Source organism: Ictalurus punctatus, chromosome 20, assembly GCF_001660625.3.
Source record: "Ictalurus punctatus breed USDA103 chromosome 20, Coco_2.0, whole genome shotgun sequence".
NCBI lineage: Eukaryota > Metazoa > Chordata > Actinopteri > Siluriformes > Ictaluridae > Ictalurus > Ictalurus punctatus.
In genome coordinates this window covers 11,445,227-11,455,226 of record NC_030435.2, presented here as the reverse complement: position 1 = coordinate 11,455,226, position 10,000 = coordinate 11,445,227, and the positions used below count along the sequence as shown (strand labels likewise).

The window sequence follows — 10,000 nt, the reverse complement described above, 5'->3', positions numbered from 1 at the left end:
TGAATGGTTCACCACTGCTGTTACTACAGTAGGGCAGAACAGACTTCATCAGTGTGTTATCTGTGCATGAAATTACTGAACGTTGTACAGCTCGACTTGGAAGCCTGATGAACAGGGATGTTTTAGACCTGCCATCTAATGTCCGTCACATTTAGTCCTCCAGATGCACATAATATAAAAAAAAATAAAAAATTAGCACCCTGGTATAACGATCAAACGCGAACCTTAAAACAGACAACTCGACAATTAGAACGTAAATGGCGTCAAACCAAACTGGTGATATTTCAAACAGCATGGAAGGAGAGCCTACTGAAATATAGGAAATCTCTTGGCGATGCTAGAAAAATCTATTTCTCCACCTTAATAGGAGACAACAAAAACAATTCTAGATTCCTTTTCAACACAGTAGCAAAATTAACTAGGAATAAAACCACTACAGAGAGAAACACTCAATCATTACATAGCAGTGAAGATTTCATGAAATTTTTCAATGATAAGGTTGAAAATATTAGACGTGAAATACAGGCCATTAAATTAAAACTGGACAGTACTGTAATAAACCCATTACATGACAATGTAGCAATATCAGATCAATGTTTAGAGTGTTTTGCTCCGCTTAGAGAGAGCGAACTAGCTACATTAATCTCTTCAGGCAATTCATCAACTTGCATACTAGATCCCGTACCTACATGTTTGTTTAAACAGATTGGTCCAGTAGTAATTGAGCCACTTCTAAATATAATCAATTCTTCCCTAAGCAGTGGCTATGTACCTAAATCACTTAAATTAGCAGTTATTAAACCCTTGATTAAAAAACCTGATCTTGACCCGTCTCAATTGTCCAACTATAGACCAATATCAAATCTCCCCTTCATCTCTAAGATTTTAGAAAAGGTTGTAGCAAAGCAGTTATGCTCGTACTTAGATAGGAATAACATTCATGAAATATATCAGTCAGGATTTAGACCTCATCATAGCACAGAGACAGCGTTAGTTAAAGTAGTAAATGACCTTCTACTGACTTACGATCAGGGTTGTGTCTCGCTGCTTGTGTTACTCGACCTTAGTGCAGCTTTTGATACTATAGATCACACTATTCTCCTTGATAGATTAGAAAATGTTGTTGGTATTAAGGGAACAGTCCTCTCCTGGCTCAGGTCTTATCTCACCGATCGTTATCAGTTCGTAGATGTAAATGGTGAATTCTCCATGCGTACTGAGGTTACTTTTGGAGTTCCACAGGGTTCTGTTTTAGGCCCACTGCTCTTTACTTTATATATGCTACCCCTAGGTCAAATTATTCGTAAACATGGAATTAGCTTCCACTGTTATGCTGATGATACACAGTTGTATGTTTCAGCGAAGCCAGAGGACAGACATAAGCTTAGTAAAGTTGAGGATTGTGTAAAGGACATTAGACATTGGATGTTAATTAACTTCCTTCTGCTTAATTCTGATAAAACAGAAATACTTTTATTAGGCCCACGTGTAGCTAGAAGTATTCTTTCTGATCACATGGTTACTCTGGATGGTCTTTCTGTTTCATCGTGTGCAGCAGTTAAAGACCTTGGAGTGATTATTGACTCCAGCCTATCGTTTGATGCTCATGCAGATAATATTACTAGGATAGCCTTCTTTCATCTCAGAAATATTTCTAAAATAAGAAACATATTGTCACTACATGATGCGGAAATACTAGTTCATGCATTCGTCACCTCTAGATTAGATTATTGTAATGCCATACTGTCTGGATGTTCCAGTAGGAATATAAATAAGCTCCAATTAGTCCAGAATGCAGCTGCTAGTCCCCTAACTAGAACTAGAAGATACGACCATATCACACCGATATTATCAATACTGCATTGGCTCCCAGTAAAATCTCGCATTAATTATAAAATACTCTTATTAACCTATAAAGCACTAAATGGTCTCGCGCCACAATATCTAAGCGACCTTTTGGTTTTATATGATCCGCCACGCCTACTTAGATCAAAAGATGCAGGCTATCTGACGGTACCTCGAATAGTGAAGGCTACAGCAGGGGGAAGAGCTTTCTCTTATAGGGCCCCACAGTTATGGAACAGTCTTCCTATTAGTGTTCGGGACTCAGACACAGTCTCAATGTTTAAGTCTAAGCTTAAAACGTATTTGTTTACTCAAGCCTACCCTGACTAGATTCTGTTCTACTTTCTCCCTCTCTCCTTTCGCCGAGCCCCACACGAATTTATGGAGATACTAGAGATCCAGATCCTTTCTGCCTCTGGATGGAGCTCAAATCTTCTTTAATTCCAGACTGCTGGGACTACGGCTGCTCTTAACGCCATACAGACTTCATATAAATCAATAATGAACTTTTTCAAAATATCTGTTGTTACCCAGATGAGGATGGGTTCCCTTCTGAGTCGGGTTCCTCTCAAGGTTTCTTCCTCTTAAAACATCTTAGGGAGTTTTTCCTTGCCACCGTCGCCACTCTGTGGCTTGCTCAGTTAGGATAAATTCACACCTTTAATATCTGTATACCGTGTTGATATTTCTGTAAAGCTGCTTTGAGACAATGTCTATTGTAAAAAGCGCTATACAAATAAAATTGAATTGAATTGAATTGAATTGAATATAGTGGCAGAAAAATGCTCACATTGCCACTGCTTCTACACGTGCACACAAAGTCATGTTTCAAGTACAAATCGATATAAATCCACATCACATGGGTGTGGATTATTTTCCTATAGCACACCCTATTGTTTTTTATTCCTTATGTACCTTTCAAAGCTGGAGGAGACAAGGAGTGTGTGTGTGTGTGGTGCCCTGCAATGGACTGGCATCCCATCTATGACCCTGATCATCATCAACGATCTACTGTCTGTAATGATGACTATAGTGGTTGTTTAATGGTGTTGCCACAGTGTTATGTGAACCGAATGATGATGCTGTTAATGAATATAGTACCAAGAAGGTGTTGCTACAGTGGCCACATGACACTCGGGCCCCAGTAGGCTGAGGGTCTGGACTAGCTGGCCCGGGGTGTACTGGACCCAAATTAATGATCCTCTTACTGCAAAACACACAGATACACAAAATACATCAAAACACTGTTCGGTAATATTAAAATTATGTTCATTAATCTTTTATGACACTGTTTTAAGTTATTTAGCATTTTCCCTTAATTATCCCATCATGTGGCAGCAGCACAATGCATTAAATTGTGCAGATACAGGTGAAGAGCTTCAGTTAATGTTTTCCTAATTTTTTTTGAGTGATTACCTCTGTGTATTGTTAATGCAAAACCAGCAATTCATTTTCTTTCTTTTTTTTTTATTTTGCTTGGTTTAACTACAACGGCCATCTTTGTATCATGCCACACAACTAATTTTGGTTATACAGCTGTTCACGGAAACCTCAATATCTCGGCTCAAGATGGTCCTAGCTCCTTGGAAAAAAAACTGACCTCTAGAGTACTTTACAAGTATCTCTCTCACTCATATATATATATATATATATATATATATATATATATAAAAAAGCAGAGCATGATCCGTATGCAGTATTCCAGCATGATAACGACCCCAAGCACACCTCCAAGATGACCTCTGCCTTGCTAAAGAAGCTGAGGGTGAAGGTGATGGACTGGCCAAGCATGTCTCCAGACCTAAACCCTATTGAGCATCTGTGGGGCATCCTCAAATGGAAGGTGGAGGAGCACAAGGTCTCTAACATCCACCAGCTCCATGATGTCATCATGGAGGAGTGGAAGAGGACTCCAGTGGCAACCTGTGAAGCTCTGGTGAACTCCAACTCCAAGAGGGTTAAGGCAGTGCTGGAAAATAATGGTGGCCACACAAAATATTGACACTTTGGGCCCAATTTGGACATTTTCACTTAGGGGTGTACTCACTTTTGTTGCCAGCGGTTTAGACATTAATGGCTGTGTGTTGAGTTATTTTGAGGGGACAGCAAATTTACACTGTTACACAAGCTGTACAGTCACTACTTTACTTTGTAGCAAAGTGTCATTTCTTCAGTGTTGTCACATTAAAAGATATAATCAAATGTTTACAAAAATGTGAGGGGTGTACTCACTTTTGTGAGATACTGTATATACACACACAAAACCATCTCTAAAGAGTTTGGACTCCACCAATCCACAGTCAAACAGATTGTGTACAAATGGAGGAAATTCAAGACCATTGTTACCCTCCCCAGGAGCGGCTGACCAACAAAGATCACTCTAAGAGCAAGACGTGTAATAGTCTGCGAGATCACAAAGGAACCTAGGGTAACTTCGAAGCAACTAAAGGCCTCTCTCATATTGGCTAATGTTAATGTTCATGAGTCTACCATCAGGAGAAAAGTGGTGTGCATGGCAGGGTTACAAGGAGAAACCACTGCTCTCCAAAAAGAACATTGTTGCCCATCTGCATTTCAAAGATCACATGGACAAGCCAGAAAGCTATTGGAAAATGTTTTGTGGATGTACGAGACCAAAATAGAACTTTTTGGTTTAAATAAGAAGCGTTATGTTTGGAGAAAGAAAAACACTGCATTCTAGCATAAGAACCTTATGCCATCTGTAAAACATGATGGTGGTAGTATTGTGGTTTGGGCCTTTTATGCTGCATCTGGGTCAGGACGGCTTGCCATCATTGATGAAACAATGAATTCTGAATTATACAAGCAAATTCTAACAGAACATGTCAGGATATCTGTCCATGAACTGAATCTCAAGAGAAAGTAGGTAATGCAGCAAGACAACAACCCTAAGGACAGCATTCATTCTGCCAAAAATGGTTAAAGAAGAATAATGTGTTGGAATGGTAAGTCAAAGTCCTGATCTTAATACAATAGAAATGTTGTGGAAGGACCCAAAGCAAGCAGTTCATAGAGTTTAAGCTGTTCTGTACAGTGCAATGAGCTAAAATCCCTCCAAGCCGATGTGTAGGACTGATCAACAGTTACCAGAAACGTTTAATTGTAGTTATTGCTGCACAAGGGATCACACTAGATACTGAAAGCAAAGGTTCACATACTTTTACCACTCACAGATATGTAATATTGGATATTTTCCTCAATCAATAAATAACCAAGTATAATATTTTTGTCTCATTTGTTTAATTGGAATCTGTTTATCTACTTGCCAGAGCCTCATCACCCTGCAGCTCTCACCTGGTTTCCCACTGAAGCCAAGCAGGGTTTAGCCTGGCCAGTATCTGGATGGGTGTCATTAGTGGCAGGGGGTGCTCACCCTGTGGTCTGTGTGTGGGTCTTAATGCCACAGTATAGTGACGGGGACACCATACTGTAAAAACAGTACCATCTTTCAGCTCATCCTGAGCCAAGATATTGAGGTTTCTGTAAACAACTGTATAACCAAAATTTGTTGTGTCTCATGACACAAATATGGCCGTTGTAGTTAAACCAAGTAGAATAAAAAAAAAATTAAATTGTGCTTTTGCAATGCCAAAACATAGAGGTAATCACAAATTTCATTTTTTTTTTTTTAATTACAAATGGTCAAGCAACCAACTTTCCAATTATTGGACCACTCGAGATGGAATGACCCTATGATGAGCTGGGTTGAGTGTTTCAGTACCTGCTGATATCCTGGGATTTTCACACACACACACACACACACACACACACACACACACACACACACACACACACACACACACACACACGTCTCTTGTGCAGATGCATTTAATCCATAATGCCCACTTCCCAGTTTTTTTGAGAACTTAATATAAGATTCTAGTATTTGGGGAGAGAGATGGGGAGCTATCCCTGAGTCAAAGAACCCCACTTAAAGAATATTAAAAGAACATTTAAAATAATTTTCTGTAGTTTTAGGATACAGTTTGAGAACTGTAGGCTGTGTTTGATATGAATAACAGGGTCATTAAAATTCCAATGTATAGATTCAAATTAAAATGTCCCTCCCCTCTGTTTTCTTAACAAATCACGCTGCTTATAAAAAAAATTAATAAATGTGAAGTAAATACAGAACAATTACATGATTGGTTAGAGGAATATGAAAATAGTCAAACAGTCTAAGGAATGCTTTAACTGTTGTCTGGAATGGGATTTTGTCACTGTCTCACCAGTAAGGACGTGGACAAGCGATGCGCTGAGATGTGACCTTGCAGATGAGCAGACAGTTACAGGGACAGCGCACATATTTCTTCCCAGCTGGAGCATTCTTTATGGGCTAAGGGAGGACAGAGTAAGAGTGAAGGGCAAAATAGAAAAAAAAACAGATGAAGTATTAGGAAGGCTGTGAGAAAAAGGGAGGGAGTGGACTTGATTTCAATAGCAGTTGATCTTCAAACATGAAGAAGTCCAACTTCCACTTATTTCACCCTATCCTACTTCATGGAATAGAAAGTAAACAGCACATTTTTTTAGCTCAGTGGTTAAGACATTGGACCATTGATCAGAAGGTTATGAAGATCTGAAGGTTGGGAGTTCAAATCCCAGCACCACCAACCTGCCACTGCTAGGCCCTTGAGCATAGTCCTTAACCCTCAACTGCTCAGTTGTATAAATGAAATAAATGTAAGTCACTCTGGATAAGCGTGTCTGCCAAATGATGTAAATGTAAAATGGATAGTACGAACAGCACCAATGAACCAGACTACTGTCTTTTAATTATACATTTTCTTCCAGTGTGTGTGCATATAATATTGCACACTGTGTAATGTGATATGAATAAACGATCAGGAATAAAAAATGCTGTTAGAACAACCAGACACCATTAGTTTCTATTGGCACCAATCTTTAGCAGGTACCAAAGACCATATAACAGGGGTCTTTGGAACAGCATTGGTATGAGCTTTTATGCAGTTTCATGGACTTACTGTCGCTTCGTTGCACACACCACACTTGACTACGTGCTGGTGGATCTTGCCCTCAACACTGATAAGAGACTGACACACGCGGCAGCTGATCACAGGGGCACTGCCACTTTCAGGTGATGTCAGGGGTGAGTAAGGTGGAGGATCCTCACCCAAAAGCACAGAGGGCTGAGATGTGCTTGGAAATGGTGGGAAACCTGAAGGACAGAGATTTGACTTAACATTTCTTAATTTCATCACTCTGGTGTAAAGATTATAAATAAAATTAACTGTTACATAAGTTGCTAATAATAACAAATCCATACATTAAAAAAACTGTAGAAAATACAGTAAATCTGTCTTAAATATATAACATCTGTTTGTGTGTGATACCTTTAATTTCTCAATTTGTAAATTGATTAAGTGAAGAAAAGTCATTAATCAAATTAAGTCAAGTCCATTCTCTCTGAAAAAATAGGTTCTTCATCATTTCAAATCAAGCAAGAGTATACAAGGGCTTAACAAAATGCTTCCTCTAAACAGCCTGTTTTAGTATTAATTCAAGAAAATGAGCACTACAAAAATTCCCCAAATCTTTACTTCCTCCACATCTTTGTGGTGTATTTGGGAACACTGTGTGGGCACGGCAGCTTAGTGGTTAGCACATTTGCCTCGCATTTCCAAGGTTGGTTGCTCGATTAACCTCGATTGTTCAATCTGTTTTGACCCCAATTCTCTCGTCACTTAATTGCAAATGGTACATTGAAATTTCATTCTGTTTGATATTTTATTTTAAAACACTGGAACTCAGTCAATTAGTGTAAGGATGACACTGTATTTATGTTGGGATTTTTTTTTTTTTATGAAAAATAAAAAAACTGAAATAACTTGCTTGCATAAGTATAAAACACACACACATTAGTATTTGTTAGAGCCACCTTTTGCTGCAATAACAACTTTATGTCTTTTGGGATATGCATGTACCAGCTTTTCACACAGTGTTGGGGTGATTTTGGCCCATTCTTCTTGGCAGATTTGCTCCAGGTGGTTCAGATTGGTTGGGTGATGCTTGTGCCATCACCTGATTGAGATCAGGACTTTGACTGGGCCACTGTAGGATATTTACTTTTTTGTTCTTGAGCCACTCCAGTGTTGCTTTGACCTTGCTGGTTACAATTGCATTTATATAGTGCTACTCTTTACGATAGGTGTCCTGGGATTTTTAGTGATCACAGAGAGTCAGGACCTCGGTTTAACGTCTCATCCAAAAGTCGGTGCTGTTTTTACAGTATAGTGTCCCTGTCATTATGATGGGGCATTAGACCCCACACAGACCACAGGGCGAGCAATACCTGCTGGCCTCACTAATACCACTTCCAGCAGCAACCTTAGTTTTCCCCAGGAGGTCTCCCATCCAAGTACTGGCCAGGATCAACCCAGCTTAGCTTCAGTGGGAAGCCAGGTGAAAACTGCAGGGAGATATGGTTCTGGCTAACTGTACTTCAGATCATTATTTCTGATAATGGTTTAAGTAATTCGACGCTAGCCTTTATATTTCTATGGCTATTTTTGGTGAATATATGCAAAAAGGCATTGTTTTTGATTGAATAAAAGACGCCTATCTCTTTTATGCGAATGTATCGTAAAATAATCAAATGCATCTTCAAATGTTCTGAAGGCATACGACAGAGTTTAAAAATATGGCATACGATAGAAAAACAGACTGAAATACAATTTATTTAGCGAAAATGTTGACCTCGACCGTTATGTGCTAGTTCATGAGAGTACAGCCGTTATGGTATATTTCGTGATAATTATATTTACTTTCAGTTATATGATTAAACATCAATAATCTCATGTGATTTAATATACATGTTAATGAAACACAGTGCTGATTTTTGTTGCGTGTATGAGGGTGAGCAATCATCCATGATTCTTCATGATTTAAATGTGCGTTAATTAGACTATTCGCGTGTGATGTGTGTGTGAATGGAGAGAAGAATAAGCTGCCAACTTGATAAGATCTGTGCAAAACATCAGACACGTGTCCTTTTTGCAAGATATTTTTATTATTTTTTTTAATATTACTTTAAGATTAGTTACGTTGTGTATTTATTTAAATTTGGCCCATGGCACTAATTTTCAGTTAAGCGCGCCCGACAACTGCATTTAAGTTCTAATTCTGAGAGACCGCATGAGCCCCTGCCCCTCCCTTTTCGACTTTCCTCGTCAAGCACCACAGTTAAATTAAGCCACTATTAGAACATCTCAATACAGGCGGCCTAACTTAGTCAATAGGCTACCAGTAAACTTACCAACAAACAAGCTAGTCTGACTTGTTTGAAATTATTATTATTATTTTTTTAAATGCCCCCAAAATTCAAGACATGAATTGCCCTTGTACGAGTTATTGTTTTAAATATTTATAACATAATATAGTTAAACAATATCACATAAGCAAAAGTCATGTTTTCCCGAATATCAGAACGATTGCAAATGTGATTCATTTTATACAACAGTTAAGTAAACAATAGGTTAATATTGTTTATATATCAATAGGTTGATCATTTGTAGACACGGTTTTTGCTTTATTTCGAAATGAAAATGGTTCCAAACAAAGAACAATTGCGTCTCCCAGCAACACAGTGGTGCTACGTTCTCAAATGATTCAGCATTTTTGTTCGAATCGGTTGAATGAATGGATGATTCAATGAATCACTTGCTAATACAATGACTTGTCGCCACCTACTGGCGGTTTTAGTTTCATACAATAAATGGTCATTTAATTGTTTTCCCAACATTTATTTATATAATCGAAATATGTCATTGATATTTAAATCTGAAAACATTAATCTCATAACATTAATTATGTAATTACAGTGTAAATGCATTCATGCCACCTCTGAGCTGTATTAAATAGTCTGTGTAAATACTTCTAAACACAAAATTCAGATACAACTTCTGTGCCACCTCTGCAGTGAAAAGATGTATTTTGTTGATACTGATTTAATTTGATTGGTATCAGCCCTATAGTGTCCTATTATTCTAAATTAATTTATTGATTAAATGTAAGAATTTGACATTAAAGATGTTGCATACATTTAATAAGGGTAGAAAAAAATGCCTTTATAAAAAGGTTTTTAAAAAAATGCCCCTGGAAATAAATACAAAGG

At 38.1% G+C, this 10,000-nt stretch overlaps 1 protein-coding gene across 1 annotated transcript in view; it reads right to left on the bottom strand.

Annotated features, from left to right (window-relative positions):
• The window catches only part of pip4p1a (phosphatidylinositol-4,5-bisphosphate 4-phosphatase 1a), a 40,392-nt gene that overhangs the window by 12,762 nt on the left and 17,630 nt on the right, over positions 1-10,000 (bottom strand). Inside the window, exons 2-4 of the mRNA XM_017495343.3 lie at positions 6,852-7,045; positions 6,096-6,202; positions 2,947-3,052 (exon numbers count right to left, since the gene is read on the bottom strand). Coding sequence (XP_017350832.1) covers positions 2,947-3,052; positions 6,096-6,202; positions 6,852-7,045 — 407 coding nt within the window. The remainder of the gene's footprint in view (positions 1-2,946; positions 3,053-6,095; positions 6,203-6,851; positions 7,046-10,000) is intronic.